Source organism: Lissotriton vulgaris, chromosome 7, assembly GCF_964263255.1.
Source record: "Lissotriton vulgaris chromosome 7, aLisVul1.2, whole genome shotgun sequence".
NCBI classification, from domain to species: Eukaryota; Metazoa; Chordata; class Amphibia; order Caudata; family Salamandridae; genus Lissotriton; species Lissotriton vulgaris.
Genome location: NC_141695.1, coordinates 456,599,282 through 456,619,623, shown reverse-complemented (window position 1 = coordinate 456,619,623; position 20,342 = coordinate 456,599,282). Strand labels below are relative to the sequence as shown.

General features: G+C 40.3%; 1 protein-coding gene across 1 annotated transcript in view; it reads right to left on the bottom strand.

The window, feature by feature from the left end:
* Positions 1-20,342, bottom strand: part of LOC147701853 (extracellular calcium-sensing receptor-like) — a 122,245-nt gene that overhangs the window by 73,926 nt on the left and 27,977 nt on the right. The window contains exon 3 of the mRNA XM_086929376.1: positions 14,436-15,275. Within this exon, the coding sequence (XP_086785502.1) occupies positions 14,436-15,275 (840 nt within the window). The remainder of the gene's footprint in view (positions 1-14,435; positions 15,276-20,342) is intronic.

Sequence of the window (20,342 nt, the reverse complement as noted above, 5' to 3'; positions counted from 1 at the left end):
CACAGGGAATTTTTTAGATTAAGTTGGCTCAAGATTTACATATACCTACTGAATGGAAAACACACCCTGAGTCAGTTTGTGCAGTTGATGGTTCTGAACTATCTTCTGGATTGATAACAAAAAGAACTAATCCTATTACTATGGTATGCCAGAATGGCAATAAGTTTTGATCTAATTGATGCACCTAATTTTGGACTTATTTTAGGTGTACCTTGGCCAATAATGCATTTTCCTAAAATAGACTGGATTTCACGAACAGTGACTTTGGACTCTTCTCATTGTCGTGCATCTTGTTATCAGGAAGCTCTTAAAGACCCTATGACTGTTTTACATTGTGCAAATACTGTAACAACAGCTCCTGAGATTCTGTTGGAATATCAAGAATTCAAAGATGTGTTTGATCCTGTAAAAGCTGGTTCTTTACCACCGTATAGGTCATATGATTGCCGCATAGATTTGATACCTGGTGCTACTCTGCCAAATAGTAGAGTGTATGCTCTCTCTGAGGAAGAAACAAAATACTTAAGAACTTAGCTAGATGACTTGTTGGCGTCAGGTTTTATATGCATTCTACATCCCCTGTATCCTTGCCACTATTTGTTATCCCTAAACCTGTTGGAAGTCTGCGTGCATGCATAGACTATTGCAGTTTAAATAAAGCCACTATCAAAAATAAGTACCCTTTGCCTTTAATACCAGTGCTCTTGGATCAGTTACGACACTCAACAATTTACACTAAATTGGACTTGAGAGGGGCATATCATCAGGTCAGGGTAAAAGAAAATGATGAATGGAAGACTGCTTTTAAAACTAAATTTAATTTGTTTGAATACACCGTTATGCACTTTGGTTTATGCAATGCCCCTGCTACATTTCAATAGTTTATAAATGAGGTGTTACATGAATTTCTTGATGTTTGTGTAATTGTTTACATTGATGATATACTCATTTATTCTAAAACAAAGGAAGAACATACACATCATGTAAAAGAAGTTCTAACCAAACTACAAGAAAATATTTTGTTTGCAAAATTGGAAAAATGTATCTTCAATAGAAACTCAGTAGATTGTTTAGGTTATTGTTTGTCCCCAGCAGGAATAATGATGGACCCCAAAAAGGTGACTGCTACTAAAGATTGGCCCGAGCCACATCAGTAAAAGAAGTACAGAATGTTTTAGGTTTTGCCAACTTTTATAGACGTTTTATACCCCACTTTGCAGAAACAGTGGTACCCCTTACTAAATTATTACAGAAAGGACAACTATTTTCTTGGTCGGATCAAGCAGCTCATGCTTTTGAGCTCTTGAAACAAAAATTTACTTATGGGCCTTTATTGAAGCATCCAGACCTTGATCTTCCGTTCTTTGTAGAAGCAGATGCTTCACAACTGGCTCTGGGAGGGGTGCTCTCTCAAAGAGATACATAAGATGGACAGTTACATCCTGTAGCTTTTTATTCTAAAAAGTTACTACCTGCAGAACAAAACTACACAGTGGCTGAGAGGGAGCTTTTGGCTATTAAATTAACGTTCAATCAATGGAGACATCACTTAATGGGAACAAAATTTCCAGTAACCATCTTTAGTAATCATAAAAATCTACAATTCTTTAGTTCTGTCAAGCACTTACACTACGTCAAAGGCGCTGTTCAATTTTGTTTAGTGCCTTTGATTTTGTTATGACGTATAGTGCAGTCAGGCATTTTGTCCCGATATAGTTACACAAATGAGTCTAAAAAAGATATAACATGTCCTCCTATTATTCCTCCACAGAAAATGTTGGCACCAATCATCCAAGATGATTTTATGAAAATACTAATGGCAGAGCATTAAAAAATAAACGCACAAACATGATTAAAAGACCCTCAAAATTCTATTCAGGAGGGAGTGTTTTACCATAAATCATTACTGTTGGTGCCAACTAAAGATTTACTAGAAAAAGTGATGACTTGGTATCATAACTCAAGTTTGGCTGGTCATCCAGGTTATCAAAACACTCTAGATAATTGTAAAAGACATGTTGGTGGTCCTCAATGGTTAACAATATCAGAGAATATGTAAACACTTTCCTATCTGTGCTAGAAACAAATCTTTACACAAAGCACACAAGCACCAGCTGGTTTATTGCAACCATTAGCTACTCGTCCAAGTCCTTGGCATACTATCAGTCTGGATTTTATAACCAAGTTACCTGCATCAAACAAGTATACAGCTATCTTAGTGGTAGTTTATTATTTATCTAAAATGGCACAATTCATTCCATTATACAAAAATCCTACTGCTTCAGAATTAACAACTATTTTTCTTCAAGAGATAGTGAGACTACATGAATTACCATGTAAGATTGTTTCAGACAGAGGAAGTCAATTTACTTCTAAGTTCTAGACAAATTTATGTAAAAATCTGAAAATGGAAATTGCTCTTTCCATAGCCTTTCATCCCGAGACCGATGGTCAAACAGAAAGAGTAAACCAAACGTTATTACAAACACTGAGATGTTTAATGGCAGAATTTATCAGTGAATTTGATAAAGCTTTACCAATTGCTGAATTTATCTATAATAACAATGTAAATTCAGCAACACAGTATACACTGTTTTATTTTTTTTAAATGGGTATCATCCACGAGTCTTACTTATAACTTTAATCCCTTCCTCAACCCCAGTCATAACAGAACGACTTTCTTATTTATTAGAAATTCAAAAAAGAGATAGAAAACATCTCAATAGCTACAAAGATGCAATGAAAAAGCAGGCAGATAAGCATAGATTAGACACTCCAAATTACCAAATAGGACACAAAGTATGGCTTTCTACAAGAAATTTCAATAATTCAGGATCTAGAAAATTGTTACCAAAATACATAGGAACCTTTCCTATAGTCAAAATTATTAACCCAGTAACAATACAGCTAGAATTACCTTCTGACTATGCCATACATCCTACCCTTAATGACTCTCTGTTGAAATCTTATAATCCCGAAACGAGGTCAGAACCACCACCCCAACCCATTCCAATCAACAGACATTTAGAATATGAGGTTCAGAAAATATTAGATGCCTATGAGAATCCAGGGAAAGCTGCATTACTTGATCACCTGGAAAGGGTATGACGCTACTGAAAACTCTTGGGAACCAGCGTTGTTTCTTCATGTACCAAGGTTGGTGAGACAATTTAACTCAAGATTTCCACGCAAACCTCACCCAGTAGTGAGGCCTTTGAGGGTTTGTGCAAAAAAAACATTCTCAACCTCATTTAGAATCAGGAAATATCTAGTTTCATATAATTCCTTTTCTTGGTTTAATAGAAATATCTTAGGTGTCCTGTCAATGCTTGTTTGTTTCTTTTTGTACTTGCCAATGTTTGTTTGTTTTTAGGGGCAGACATATACCTTTACCAATGCTTATTTGTAAGACTTGTTAATGCTGGAATTCCTTGCATTATGAGAACACGTTGTTTTAAAGACAGATGCAGCATGTGAACCAGAATTCAGTTGTACAATGCACGTTGTTCGAAAGGCAGTTGCAGAATGTTTTCAGCACGTTTTTCCACTAAACTATCATGAGACCCCACCCTCCCGGTAGCTCTTTAAGTCCTGATCGAGTGGCAACAAGCGCTTATGGTCGTTTAGTCAACCTTCCTCACCTGGATCCAGCATTCTTCGATGAGGCTTCGTGGTGAATGCAGAGCTGTATACATGACGATGCTGACACTCCAGTCGGCTTTCCGGTCCTACTCGTAAATCCTTCCCCCGTCTTCGAGATAACCTCTGTTCGGGGTTTTTCCAGAGCAGCTTTAAAGAAAGTCCAAGCCCTATAATAGAAAAAACAAAGTAAGGTCTTTTGAAGTGCGCGCAAAGAACAAGTGAGTTCTTCTATATTTAAACTTCAGTAATCTCTTGAAATAAAAGCACATCGAATTTCCCCCTCATTACAAGACAAGGAATTTAAATACAGACAAAATTTTTTTGGCACATGTTACTTTTTGGAAATAAGACAGACACTTTAATTACAAAGTCATTTGATACTTACCTTGTATAAAAGTCATTTTGTGGATGTTTCAAGATGACCCTGTAAAGGAAAGAAAGACATATTTCTTTAAAGACACCCTTGAACTAAAAGAAGCAATTTTTAGCCTGTAAGTTTATATTAAAGAAACTAGTGAACTCTTTATTAATCAGTGATAGGTGATAGTTATTCAAGTGTGTTTATTTTCTTTACAGAAAGTAATTGCATTAACGTTGCTTTAACATGTGAACAATATTCTGACGGAAACAAGACCAGAATAGAAATGTATAATTTCTTATTGGTGTAATGTTCTAAAAATAACAGAAGCACAAGCTTAAATCATAAGCTTATGTTTTCTTGTTTCTGTTTTATGATTAGAGACACAGTCAGCATGCTCCAGAACACCAGTTACTGAAGGAAAAATTTGGAGTGTTTCTTTCAGTTTGTATTTTGTCCCTATTTCCTCTTCCCTTGGGATTTTGCTTTTGGTCAGTTGTCTTTACAAGTTCAGTAGGACCGGGAGTAAATTATAAAGGGGAGTTGAAATTTCTCTTCACATCTCTCAAGTTGAATAACCCGGACTTCAAGTAAGTGAAGGTTAACAGTTTGGGTAGTGTAGGGGGTCATGCTGGGGGTAGTGTTTTAGAGTTTATGGTAGTGCAGTGGTGTTTGTGTGGTGTGGAAGGTCATGCTGGGGTAGATGTAAGGTTTAGTGTAGTGCTGTGGTGTTTAGGTAGTGTAGGGGGTAGTGCTGGGGTAGTGTTTTAGGGTTTAGGGTAGTGCTGTGGTGTTTGTGTGGTGTGGGAGGTCATGCTGGGGGTAGATGTAGTGTTTAGTGTAAATGTATGTATAGGCATTTATATAGCGCACTACTTACCCGGAGGGTCCCAAGGCGCTTCGACCGCTGCGAAACCCTTCCTGGCTTCCCTGAGAGATGGTCCCTTAATGGGTATCTCCAGGGTGAGACCAGGCATCCCCGGCGGTCTGGTGGGGCCGTTAGTGAAGATGAGGCAAGCTAATGCCCAGAGTTGCCGAGTGTGATCGCTGATCAGAGTGGGCACCGAGGCGAGAGAATTATCGAGTCCGCTGACCCTGGTCCAGAAACCTGCCGCGCCGGGAATCGAACCCTGGTCCCGGGCCGTCCTCTGCTCTCGGGTCTGCCGCCTCTAACCAGTGAGCCACACTACTTCAGTGTAGTGTAGTGCAGTGCTGCTTGGGTAGTGTAGGGAGTTGTGCTAGGGGTAGTGTTTTAGGGTTTAGGGTAGTCCAGTGGTGATTGTGCAGTGTAGGGGGTCATGCTGCAGGTAGTGTTTTAGGGTTTAGGGTAGTGCAGTGGTGTTTGGGTAGTGTAGGGGGTCATGCTGGGGTAGTGTTTTAGGGTTTAAGGCTGTGCAGTGGTGTTTGTGTAGTGTAGGGAGTCGTGCTGGTGGTAGTGTTTTAGGGTAGTGCAGTTATGTTTGGGTAGTGTAGGGTGTCATGCTGGGGGTAGTGTTTTAGGGTTTAGGGTAGTGCTGTGGTGTTTGGGTAGTGGAAGGGGTAGTGTTTTAGGTTTTAGGGTAGTGCGCCCAACCAGCCACAATATCCGTGGACAAAGGGGACCCTGACTCTTTTGAACGCTCCACCAATTTAATAATTTGGGTCAAGGGCCCTATCACGTCCAAGACCTATCAATCCCTCATATACTTACAGAAAAAGGTAGATAGTTTCTCATAAATTTCAGGTGTGTGTGCCATATTCCCCTTCAGTGAGGGCCTGGGGTATTCTCCCCTCATCCTATTCCTGACCTCCCTTTCAAGGGGTTGATGGATTTTCCCCACCACATATTCTGCTACTTTGGTGTCAGGGGTCCACTCCGCCAACCTAGGATGGTAAATTTGGGTAGGCTCAAACCTGTTCGAGTAAACCCCATCTCCAACTGGGGACTAAGAGGAGTGGGACTCTGGACACCAGGAACGCCTCGAGTCCTTATCCTCATTTGAGGAGAAATCGTCCTCCAATATACCCTCTCCCTCTAGGGGAAACCCGCCGTCCGGGTCTAAAATAGTGGTGACAGCATCGCAATTTTCTCCGGGCTCCTCCTCCTGGCAGGGTGCATGTTTTAGCATTCGCCCACTCTTGAGGAAGGTCTCCCTAAGTTTATCAAATCCTTCCAAGTGCCCTGCGCTATGTTTAACGGCCCTTTAATTCCCCATCTGGGAGCTACTGGGACCCGCCACCACCATATCTGGATCACTGAACACCCCAGGGATGCTTTTCGCCAGCTTATTAACCTGATCCCTAAGAGGAGCCAGTGCCCTAGAAATAGCCAGAGAGAGGGCTTGGTCCACTGCTGGAGGGGGAGGTTGGGGGGCCATTCCGCCTCCACTTCCTGGTAGGAGGAGTAAAAATGGTCTTCTGGAAAAGACATGATAGCAGAGGGACTGAGCACAGAACAAATGCCCTTAAAATCCTTATGGCAGCCCCCTCGCCGGTGCTCTAACAGCTGGACTTTCCCGGAAGCTGTTATAAGAATCGACTGAGGCGCAATACCAATTACCACCACAGGTGGCGCTGGTCACTAACATGGCCATGTGGGGAAATCACTGCATAGTGGTGTCAAAATTAGGCGAGGGTTGATCGGTAATCAAGCGGGCACTAAAGGAGTGACCGGATTCCCAAACGCGCATAAAGACCAGCAGGAGCACTCGGCGGAACTGCCTCGCTCGGACTTAACGCGCCTGACAGGATCTCACCGCACGCAGAGCGCACAGCGGGAGAAACTGCAAGGGGGAAAACGCGTTCAGGCAAGAGCCTGCTGCGCAGGGAATGTGAAACAATACCAAGGCAATAATACTAATAACGTGCACAAGAAACCGCGATACAAACAGCAACAACAAGAATGTAAGGAATGCACTTAACTGACGAGCAGTGAAGAAAGAGGAAGCGGAAGGGACGTCACAATATTATATGCGGTGGACTGTGATATGATTGGACTATAGTTGCCTTGTAGACTACCCCCCTAATGGTTCATGGGTTGTGAAGTCCTTTTTTTAATGATTGTTGTGTTACGTTTTTTTTTTAACTGCTATGCAAATAAAGTGAGGAAAGATATGCATAATCCTCACCTCCATCCTGCCATAGAATTCATTAAACTTTATTCGATCTGCTTTAGAAAAATAGAACATAAAAGTGTAAGAACAGTAAATCCTCTTTCCTAATACAATACAGTGAGAATTAACTAAAGCCAGTAGGTAAAAACTGGTGTTACAAAACCCGGTTCAAGTTAACAGAATCGTAAAGTTCAATGTTTTGCAAGATCAATCTCATGTACTTCGTGCAAAATACGCAATAAGGGGTCCAAGTAAGATGTAAGGCTCCAATACCTGACCAGTCTGCACTATATAAAACTGCAGAAAAACTAAAAATAATAAGTGTTTTGCACACTTCTGTGATTGACCTATATGTGGGCTACATGTGGGCTACATCTGGGTGATATTTGGGCTTTTTTTTCTCTGGTGGCCATCTTCGGAGACTTATTTGATATGAAGTTTCCTAATTTCCTCATTTACTGCAGTCTCCTCAGTAGGAAAGGTTTTCAGTTTTTTACTTTGATTCCATCAACAAGACATTCAGATGTGTCACGCATTTGCCATGAATTCAGAATGTTAGCACTCTAGTTGTTCATTAGATCACTGTAGTAAGCTGCTGCTCAACAGTGAGTCAACTGGAAGTCTACTGCTGGTATTGAAAGTGATTGTTTCAGTCTGCATGTAAGAATTATCTAATGAAATAGAAGAGGATTTGAGATCTCACTTAAAACTTGCCCTAAATGTTCTTTATGCAGCACTGACCATAATTTCTATGGCAAAATATACCCCCTCATTTGTTTTCTTTTTAAATTAAATGTTTTAAGTGTTACCAGTTTATTCCAATCAAGATGGCTTCAGGTGTGCCATAATGTTGTTATAAGTAAGACTGTTAGCTCTCTTGTTGTTCTTTAGAACACTCTGGGAAGCTGCAGTAGAACACAAAAGCACCAATTGGCATGCTGCTCCTGTTGAAATATACCAGGAAGATATTTGAGATCTCACTTAAAACATGTCCTAATTTTTCTTTCTACAGCACTAACCATAATTTCTATGAAAAATGAACCCCCTCATTTTGTTTCTTTTCAAATGAAATGTTTTAAGAGTTACCCGTTTATTCCAATCAAGATGACCTCAGGTGTGCCATAATTTTGTCATAAGAAAAAATGTTAGCACTCTAGTTGTTCTTTAGAGCCCTCTGGGAAGCCGCAGTAGAACAAAAAGGAATCAACTGACAGGCTGCTCCTGTTGAAATATAACAGGAAGATATTTGAGATCACACTTGAAACATGCCCTAATTTTTCTTTCTACAGCACTAACCATAATTTCTATGACAAAATTAACCCCATCATTTTGTTCCTTTTTAAATTAAATGTTTTAAGTGTTACCAGTTTATTCCAATCAAGATGGCTTTAGGTGTGCCATACTTTTGTCATAAGTAAGGTTGTTAGCGCTCTAGTTGTTCTTTGAACACTTTGGGAAGCTTTATATATACTTTCACTGGCAGTAATGCTACTGGGGCGCACCTCGTTTAACAGTACAGTCAGATTAGGCCATATATTTTGGGATTGAAAAGTACAAATCATCAACAAAGTTGCATTTAGGGTTGGTGCCTCTCGGGAAAAAACACCCTACTACCTAGGTGCACATATACAGAGGGATATCAAAGACAGTCCCTAAGTAAATCAAACTATATAATCCAATAACCCGGCACTCAGTTGTAACAATTTTAGTTCCTTATGTATTAAGAATTAAGACTTGTTCTATGCATAAATCCTAAGTATTTCAACCACAAGTGACAATTTTGGTTCTTATTAGGAACCAAAATTGTCACTTGTCACTTGTGGAAATTGTTACAACTGAGTGCCGGGTTATTGGATTATATACTTTGGGAAGCTGCAGTAGAACACAAAGGAATCAACTGACAGTCTCTGCCTTTGTTGGATGTACATGTTTTACTGGGAATGTCAGACTTCATTCTCACATGACTGAGAAAGATAATGTAAATTTACAGAAAAGATGCTCTCATTTTTGCTTCTGGAGCACCTTCCAAAACTCTATGGGACAAGCATGTGAAAAATACTTTTCCCTCAAACATGATTCATGATATCCCAGCAGAAGGTTTTTCACAGGGTAAAATCACCTTACAACACACCACAATTCCTGAAATTAGTATGGTATTATCAACACATGAATTCTAGTGTAACTAAAGTCTGTTATCACCCTTTATAGTTCTCCTTTTGGTAACCCTCAAAGTCTTTGATTCACTACAATGCATTTTATAGGGTGCTATCATGTACATGGGTTCCAAGATGGCTTCCAGCAATTCCAGGATGAAGTGCGACAGCCAATCAGATCTCACGATGACATGTGTGGTTAGGCTCCACCCAGATATCAATATTTTTTCTTTTTCAAATTTCTCAGGAATTACTGAACTGATTTACACCATTTAACTTTCTGAACCAAGGGCTACCTTTTTGCCAAATTTGGTGTAATTCCATTCAGCAGTTCGGGCTATAGCCGCGGCTAAAGTTTATTTATAAATTGCATGGGGTAACAACGTTTTGGGACCCCCTTTTTTCTCAGCCCCTGCTTGCTGAATCACCCCGACACTTTTGAGATAGGAGCGGACCGTAGCGGGCCATAAGTTTTGAAAATTTCCCGAAGTTTTGTCAATCGGCGCCAACGTTATTGGGAATAGAATGTTGCGATTTTCCAATGGTAACTAGGTTCCTAACTATAACTTCCTACTGGCGACTGCCAGTAGGTAATAGATAGATAGATAGATAGATAATTAGATAGATAGATAGATAGATAGATAGATAGATAGATAGATAGATAGATAGATAGATAGATAGATAGATAGATAGATCGAAATGTATATGTACATGTCATATATATGCATGTGTAGATAGAGGTGTCCGTATATGTAAATCCTCCAGCAGATGAAACAAAGATGAAAGACTTTGCAAGGGTCTGAAAACTCAAGACAGGGCCCACGGACCCTTCAAAAATTTATGGAAAATACAGAGTCTGGTCATAGGCCAGGTCTAGAGACCCAGTCTTGTCAACCTGTGGCGGGGTGATGACAAGAAGCTGTTGTGAGCTGTTGCATGTAGTATATCATAGAAAAACAACAATTAAATGAAAAAAAGGTTAAAAGGCAGCTACGGGTTGCTTTGTTTATAACACCTTAAAGTATGTTTAAGAAACCTTAGAAGAAAAAGCACAGTGGAAATACAATAATGTTTGCAAATTAAAACCAACTAAAACACTGTTATTTTCAGTTTATATTTGGTACTATACCCATAATTTACACAATAGCCATGTAAATTATAAGTGAATTTCTAGAGGTTTTTAAAATATATATTAAGGTGTTATAATCAATGCTAACATTAACTTCACTTTATCCTGTTTTTTCAGTGAACATATATATAGCAATGCTAACATTTAGTATAGTACTCTCTGCACATATGGCTTATGCCATTGCAGGTAAGTACATTCTGGGTTCATTACATCACAGCCACTACATCGGGAATGGGCAGCAAGCACATTGGGAGTGACTACATCAGAAGTACATTTAAATTGCAACTTTGATCAAATATATATAAATCTATGTCCATCCATACAATTATCTATTCCTAAATATATATCTAAACCGATATGTTATTCATATCTATATCTATATCTATATCCATATCTATATCTATATCTAGATCTGTATCTATATCTATACATGTATCTGTATCTATTTTAATATCCATATATTTATACTCATACCTATATCTCTATTTACTTATCTTTATGTATCTATATCTATTACACTGGCGGCAATGGTGCCAGTGTAGTTATGGTAAGGTCAGAGTTTCCATAGGAAAGACATTTTGTATTTTCTTAATAACTTTGGTGCATTTTGACAAATCTGCACAAATACCTTTGGTCCTTCATGGTAAGTTTCATGCAGGTCAGTCAAGTGGGGAATAAGAAAGTATTTGGGGTTCCAGTAGTGCCATTTCTGACTTTAATTCCCATAGGATTCGTTGCTGGCATTAAAGAGGACCCGAGGCGACTTGGCATCTGCGACCCTTAGTGATTTGCACTGGCTCCCTTTAGCTCAGAGAATCCAGTTCAAATCACTATGTATTGTTTTTAAGGCCCTACATGGATCGTGACCTCTGCCATTGCAGGAAAAGTTTGCCTGGCACAGCCCATCACGTAATCTTCGCTCCTCCACTGCTCACCTGGTTTGAACCGCCAGAATAAGAACCTCCAGGTTCGGGGAAAAGCTTTCAGCTGGGCGACCGCCCACCTATGGAATAACCTCCCGCTCGACATCAGACAGGTAGAAGAATACCTTCAGTTCAGGAAAAAACATACAACTTTTCTTTTCCCTAGGAGGTAGTGTAGGCTTTTTCAGCCGGTGGATAAATAAGTGCATGTAGAGGAGTCACTGTCAGTCAGCGGCAGGATACCCGTGGGGTGATAGTGCGCTTTAGAAATTCTGTTTACATTACATTGCTCTTCAGTACAGAAAAAGCCAGCTGAATATAATTATCCGAGATTTGGCAAGATGGCAGACCTTTGTACAAGGACTGTGCTTTTTGGTCTGAATACGTTCAGTAGTTTTTGAGAAATTAGCTTTTAAAGAGGGCTTGGGTAAAAGCCAAAACCTTTAAAGATATATAGGTTCCTAGATACTCCAAAATGATCTGACTGGCCTCCTTGACATTTAAAAAAAATGCTGTGGCAACCATTATGCACCATGCCACTGGAGTCAAGCTATCCTGGCTGATGAGGGCTGAAAGGATGCTTGATTCCAGTCCAGGGAGGACCTGGCCTGGCAGTTCGGGCTGGACTGTTTCCATTGGGCACAGGATCAAGACTGATTTGCATATGGCTGGGTCCAAACTGGAATGGCATGGTGAGCAAAAAACGATGGATTTAGGACCAGATCTCTGTACTGGGGTGAATGTATGACATTGTTCTACATTCTGTCCATCAATTGTTCTTTTTGCATTTGTCACCCTGAGTGAGACGGGTATGCCCAGACATGGGTCCCGTGCTCTCCACGCCACTGGAGTCAAGCTATCCTGTCCATCAATTGTTCTTTTTGCAAGTGGCAACCATTACAACTCTTCAAGACTCAGCTCCTGTGTGCTGAAAGAAAGGTGAAAGGGCATAGAGGAAGATAGGGTGAACACACCCTGCCCCTCGTTCCCCGTGCCAGCCATGTGAGGAATCCAAAGGGCTCACCACAGTTTTCCAAATTAAAAAATGGTTTGCTAATGCAATCTATGGGTCCTCGAGGGATTCTTATATCCTAGTGAGGTTCTCTAGTGTATATTAGATGATCATTCACAGATTTGAGGATCTGTTGTGGATCCCCAAATACAGCACCAGCACCCAAAACTTGTATGGATCCATATACCCAGGGTATGAAAGCTTGCCATGGATCCACGGATCCTAATTTGGATTCAAAAACCCAAATTCTTTTTTTAAAGGGATTTCCACCATTGTGCAAGCAATGCACAGCAGTTGTCTGCCAACAGAGCGTTGGCCACAGGGCCTGGCATCTGTTAATGTTAATGTTAATGTTATGGGGTATTTAAACAAGCGCAGGCCACTCCATGGAGTGTTCCGGCCCTAAAGAAAAGGAGAGAAGAAGACCCTGAAAAAGAGGGACCCAGTTTACAATTAGTCGTACACAATTACTATTGGTGGAACAGTCAGGTCTTAAGTTGGCATCTAAAGCTCAGGAGCTCAGATTCTTGTCTCAAGGATAGAGGCAGCGAGTTCTATAGACTACTCACTACAACCTGAAAGGAGCGACCACCCTTCCTGGCTAGACAAAAGTTTGGTACCAACAGCAAATGTTGGGTTGATGACCTCAAGGTCCTGTCTGGAATGTAGGGCATAATTCTTTTTCTAATATACTGAGCCCCGCTGTTATGAAGAGCCTCAAAGGCCAACACAAGAGACTTGAAATCGTCTCTGTTTTTTATTGGCAACCAATGTAGTGATTTCAGAAGGCTAGTCATGTGTGTTCTAGGCCCAACCATGGAGATAGCTCTGGCGGCTGAATTTTGAACAACCTGAAGACGGCTCAGTAAATACTTGGGAATACCTAAGTAAAGCACATTAGCATAGTCCAGCCTTGACATTATTAAGGCTGGAACCACTGTCTTTCTATGAGACAGTGGCAGCACTGGGAGGAAATTCCTCATCATTTTTAAAAGCCTAAAGCACATACTAGCCACTGACTGAACCTGCGTCTTCATAGAAAGATCTGAGTCCAGCATAACTCCAAGATTTCTAACAACAGTAACAGGACTAGAAGGGGCCGGTTGATCCTGGGGCCACCACTTCCGCCATTCATCATCCGGAGTATGTCCGAAGAACATAATTTCGGTCTTGGCGGAGTTGCATGATAGTTGATTCAGTCGGAACCAATCAAATACGGTATTCAAACACAAATGTATTTGACTTTCGTTAAATGGCTCATCTTTTTCATAAGTAAACAAAAGTTGAGAATCATCTGCGTAGGTAAGAACCGAAGTTGGCTGATGGGTTGGGTGTGGAGTTTTGCCTCTGACAAGGCTCTGCTGCCAACTCTGGTGGCATACGGCCAAAGGCGAGGCACAGAAGGGTTGGCTATCTACAGAGGGTTGTACATGGGGCCTGATAAATCCAAATTCAAGGATGGGACACCAGCAAGTGAAGCCTGCATGGGTCCACAACAAAAGGGAAGCTCACCCTGAATCGGTGGATCCGATTTTGAACCCCAAAGTTCAATAAAATAAATATCTAAAAAACTACCAAAAAACAAAGATCTTAGACCAGGCCCTGTGGCCAACTGCTATTGCACAGATAATGCTCAGAGGGGTTGGCTGCCTGAACAGGATTGAGTATACACAAATAAAACCACCAACAGTGCTTAATAAACCAAAAGTTAAAGTAAAGATATGGTTGGCATTGTTATAACACCTTATCGTATGATTAAAAAACCTAAAAAATTCACCTAAACATTCGCAACAAAAGTCGAGCTAACGTTACAAATGAAAACCGAAAAAACACCTGCAATTCGCAAGTAATGATTATGACCATAATTTATAACTCGCACAACTGCCTTGAAAACCATAATATTAGTATTTTATATATACGTAGTATCAAAGGGCACTAATGGCCTAAAGCATAACTAACATTCTATTGGCAAATATGAAGGCACTTTTATAAAGTGCGTTAAATAATCACAAACCATTTCCGATTTGAAGACTATTGAAATAGGATGTACCTTTAGATTCAACAATGAATTCAGTGGTTATTGTAATGGTGAAAAATTGCTTAAATTCTGCTCAGTACATGATTACCTGCCAGGGTTGGAAGTTCTTGATATCCCCACATGTTGTGTTCTTGAAGGGCCCTTTTCCAGGTACGCAGGAGCTCATTTCCTTCAAAGCATGCGCAACGGCATAAATGGCATTATACACATTGTAGGTAACCCTTAAATTACTCATGTCTACGAACAGAGCAGTTAAATCTTTCAATTCCTCATGGCCCGAGCACCATTTGTCTGGCTCCTGGGATTTATTATTCTGCATGGTACGCGCCCCATGACTTGCCCACTGACATTTAAATGTTTGCTCCCAGAATCTCTGGATAAAAATATCCTCTGGTAATTTCAGTGGATTAAGGTTGAATATAAACTCTTCAAACCCTGGCATCTCACCACTTCTGAAATCAAAGCCAAGACTTCCATGCATTATGCCCAAGAATGCTTGCTGATTGAACAGCTGTGAAGAAGACCAAGCATCACTACCAATCCATATCTTACCAGTGATGTTGTTTTCTACGATCTCCTCCATAACTGGAAAGAAGACTACATCTGAAGAGAAGACAACAATGATCTTAGCTGATGATTCAGATATCGTCTTTACAATATGGCTAACTCTGTGGGATGACATGAAGGTGGGAATGACTGCTAGAAAATCAATACACACATTAGCATTCTCCAACTCCTCAATCAAAACATGGGCCCCTTGTTCACCATAGTCAGTGTCTTCCGCCAAGATCCCCACCCAGGTCCATCCATAGTGGCTGATCAGTTTGGCAAGGCCGTAAGACTGAAACTCATCACTCGGTGTAGTCCTCAGGAATGAAGGAAACTGTATCTTATCACTTAAAATCTTCACAGATGAACCATAGCTGATCTGCAATATAAGAGAGGCATATTAATATTGAGATGCAAATCAAACATATTGTTAATTCAGCTTCAGGACCAGAATGGAAGCCTTATCATTCAGTCACAGTGTCAACTGAATCTTCTGCAGCCAAGCAGAAGTAATCACATTACAATTAAAATAACTGTTTAACATGATTCTATTCTTTATTACGTTGCATTTTTTAAAATAATTAATAAAAAATAGAAACAGAAATAGTTTGAAACCTTAAACATTGATGATTCTGATCTTTTTTTCAGAGGTGTTACAGACATGGCGTTTTTATACTTTACAGTAACTATTTTGCAATTACTGGCAGATTTTACCGCCAGCGCCAGATTAAAGTTAGGGGCTACGTTTCACTTGCAAGTGAAACTCTATGGGCCTTATAACGGGTCCCTTTTAATTCTAAAAGCGTTTACCAGCCCTATTGTGGAGAAGTGTGGCTCACTGATTAGAGCGGCAGACCCTGATGCAGAGGTCCGGCCCGGGACCAGGGTTCAATTCCCGACGCGGCAGGGTCCTGAGCCCAAAAAATGTCCACGGACTCGATAATTCTCGCCTCGGTGCCTATTCTAATCATGGGTCCCACGCTGCAACTCTGGGCAATAGCTTGCTTAATCTCCACTACGGCGGCCCACCCGCTGCGGGATGCCTGGCTTTCACCTTGGGGATGCCCAGTAGGGGTTATCGCACAGGGAAAAAGCCAGGACGGGTTCCCAAGGCAAGCGCCTTGATGCCTTCGGGTGATATGTGCGCTATATAAGTCGCAATACATTTACATTTATTGGAATTATGGTATCTGTGGAAGTGCTGCTGTTTTGTGTACGTTCATCTAGATATATTGACAGCTGTAAGCAGCTGTAAGAGATTGATTACTTCTTTGCAAGCAGTCTTGGTACTTGACCTCTGTCTACCTTCTTCTATGTATTTTATTATTCTATACCATTTACATTTTCTTGTGATCACTTTGTACCAACTTCTACAACGTGGAACTGGAGGTGCTTCGAGAGTTACAGGGCCCTTACATCTCAGTTTCCTTGCTAATTTTTTGTAATGTGTCTAATGTGTCTAATTTTAAACTTGTTATTCTTCCTATTCTACAGATTTGACGTTTTTGTTTTAAATAGTTTTTTCTTTGCACAACTATTGGGTTCAATTATTGTGTAGAGAGGATGAAAGAGGAATTAGATATATCAGTCTATGGTTCTTTAAATAATTTCCACATTTTTACTGAGTGTGCCCTGCTTACTTGAGATCTTTTTGCCTGAGGTCTGCGTGTCTGCTTACATGAAGTCTATTTGTCTGAGGTTCTTTTTCTTTTTTTTTTAGTTGCCTAGGGCAGGTGATCTACCGAATCCCTTTCTGGATGATCTAATTCCCCATTGCATGAGGGTAATTATATGCTGGTCCCTGTCTTAGGGCTCGATTCACAGAACTAACTTAAGACAAAATCCTAAACTTACTACCATTTTGAAATTCACAGAAGGCACTTACTCATTTTGGTATTCACAGAAGGCACTTACTCATTTCTGTATTCACAGAAGTTAGGAATCCTAACTTTAGGACTCCTAAATGCCTTCTGTGAATACTGAAAGTCTTAAAGTTAGGATTTTTTTCTGTTTAGGAGTAGTAAAGTTATGTCTCCTAACTTTAGGACTCCTAAATGCCTTCTGTGAATATCAAAAGTCCTAAAGTTAAGATTTTTCTCAGTTTAGGAACTTTACAACTCCTAAACTGAAAAAAATCCTAACTTTAAGACTTTTGGTATTTACAGAAGGCATTTAGGAGTCCTAAAGTTAGGAGTCGTAACTTTACTTCTCCTAAACTGAGAAAAATCCTAACTTTAAGACTCTTGGTATTCACAGAAGGCATTTAGGAGTCCTAAAGTTAGGAGTCAGTCCTAACTTCTGTGAATACCAACATGAGTAAGTGCCTTCTGTGAATACCAAAATGAGTAAGTGCCTTCTGTGAATACAAAAATGGTAGTGAGTTCAGGATTTTGTCTTAAGTTAGTTCTGTGAATCAGTCCTCAGTCACAAGCTGGACATCCTTTCTCGCAAAGGGAAAGCAGGATCCAGCTGGTCTGAGATTTCCGACAAACAGCGACCTTCTGGAGACAGCAGAGCGCTCCTCTCCCAAAACGCAAAAACATTTCTGTATTTGTCATCAAGAGCAGCCATGCCTCCGTGCCGAAGCCTCAGCCAGGCTGACATTGTTTATCCTCTTGTGATAGCTGTTTCACCTTATGAACAATCAACACACAACAATATTGCCTATGAAGTTGAAATCTAAGCAATGTGGTTTCAGAGAAACTAATCCTGCACACACGTGTGTCAAAAGAAGTTAACTGAAGAAACGTGTGGATGTAAAATGATGGTGTTTCTTCAGACACATGACAATAGAGTAAACTAAGGTAGATGGACTTCAGTCTCACTTTGGAAGGGGCCTAATAGAAATAAGTGTGTGTGAAGCCCCAATGGCAAATCCATCCGTTGGAAAGTGACCACAAGCAGTGTTAAGATACATTTCTGTAATGCACACAGTGTTATGCTCATTATCTACGGCACACTCTCTAACCTCCCATGAGCAGTACTTATTTTGAGCTGATGGTTGCAGGTGGGGTCCAGCACCACTCATTTTTGGGGACTGGGCCTTATTTTTAAAACTTTTGACAGAGGGCAAGCGATAGAAACATGTGAAAGGGGGAAAGAAGGAGGAGGTAAAAGATGGAAAAATCAATGAAAAGGAGGGATGAAAAGGAATGAGATAAAGATGCACAGAGCATGTGGTGGGGTGAGGCATAGGGTGGAATCAAGATGCAAATCCTTGGGTATTAGGCAGCCATGATATTTTATAATTCAGCCCACAGACTCCTGAGCAAAATGTTGAGCCCTGGAACTTATTCCTTTGCAAATTAATCATTGTTGAAAAGAACTTGAATATCTAGCAAGCGTTACTGCACCTTAGTTTTACTGTGGAGACTGTTCTGTGTGAATCTCATAAAAAGGTTGGTGGGAAGCAGAGAACTTGCCTGCGCTTCACTCTTACTGAAGTTCAACTAAGAGAAACTAGTATCAAAGACATAGTTTATTATGGTGACTGAACTCTTACTCGACCAGAGGAAGACATTATTATTATTCCTTTTTTTTAAGTTTCTTCCTACGAGTTCTGTTATAGTTCTGTTATTGTTAGGAGGTGGATCAGCAGCCTTCATCTCAAGCACATATAACCCCTCGCAGAATATCACTAGCTAGGTCTCCCACTTTGCAAATGTAACTTCTTCTTGGTTAGAGACATCTAACCACCTAACCTCTGGTGTCTACTGGGGAAACACTCAAATCCTACAGATAGAGAGGTACCTGGCTATCTTGAACTAAGAGAGATCTAACACAAATAACACATATTTATTTAATAAAGATCTGATTATCTTTATTTGGGTTATGGTGGCCTCGACAGTCTTTATGATGCTGTTGATTTATTTATGACTAATTTCATATTGTTAAGGAAACCTGACAACATAAAAAAACGGAAACAAAATCCTGACATCAAGGAGCACTAATGTAGTCTAAGCTGTTTACAGGTCATCGCTACTATTTAAGAGATATTCCACTTCCTGAGCACAGAAGGCCAAACTCTAAATACTTCAGAACTTTGAATAGCTATACTTCCACAGTAGTTAATGGCAAATGCTATGAACTTTGAGATAAAGCCTAATATACAAGTGCTAAATAATAGCAACTTGAGACATTCAGTAGGAAATCATAATGTAAAGTATCTTAGGAGGATACATGCCTGGAATATACATATTCGTTTAGAGAAGTGGACTAATATAATAGTGGTTGTGTGGTTAAGGAGAAACAAGCTGAGTCATTTGATATGTACTGGCAATGTATTTTAATGGTCCCCCTCATACTTTTAAAATCCACACCACTTCATTCTCATGGGCTCCTCTAAGTCCCTAAAAATCGATTCACTTGTGGACTGCCCTGGAATCCTTAACTTTCCCCTGCTATCTTCATCCACTACACCAAGCATTTTGGCACTATAATACAAATAATAGCACCAACATTTGCCAATGTGCTTATTATTCACAATTCTACTTGAAAGTTTCTCCAATACTGTAATCCAACACCTCAAACTCTGCCTACACTCCACTCCATCCAGATGTAACTGTTCAGTGTCAACCCGAAGCACAACCCCCACAAGACAGAATTCCTGTTATTTGCCACGAACAGAAAGCAAGAAACGGTATAAATCTGTCTAAATGCCATGAACCCTACCTTCAAATAATTTTCCCCAAATGCCAATTCCCTTGTATTCATCGTAGACACCATCATCACCCTCACCAACCCGAAACCCTGCCAAAAAATAAAATAAGATGTCTGTGTACCAGCTCTTTCTTCTAAAGAAAGCAAACCTGTTTCTTTTAGAAAGTGGCTTCAGAACTGCAGTTGAAGCCCTCATAGTCTTGCATCTTGTTGGTGGTAAAGCCTTGCTTCATGACCTCCGATGCTACACATTGACACACCCTTAAGGCATCTAACACTCCACAGAACATCTCATCCAAGGCCTGAAGTAATATGATCACATCATCCCCATTATGATTGACCTCTATTGACTCCCCTGCCAAGTCACAACATCTTCAAAACCAGCTGCCTATTTACAAAGATGTCACAACCACGTCCTCCTCTTATCTTCCAGACGTGCCCACCATCTCCAGTGGCTCTAGTCACATCTACAGCCAGGACACCACCAGACTGGAGACAAATAAGTGTAAAACAAGGCAGCAGGCCGTTATCATGTATGCATCAAAGATTTGTTATAACATCCCCATATACATCAGGACCGCAACAACGTCCCTGCAATATAAGAAAGAGCTGAAGAACACTTCATCACAATGCAGCTACAGTATGCTTCTGCTCATATAATCCAGTGACCTTTCCTGTCACTTGTTGACGGTATGCTTGCATATGACAGAGCTCATCTGCCTTTTGGCTTGTGCTACACAAGTTCCAGCAAGTAGAATCTTTTAATTCAGGAATGATCCAAAGTATT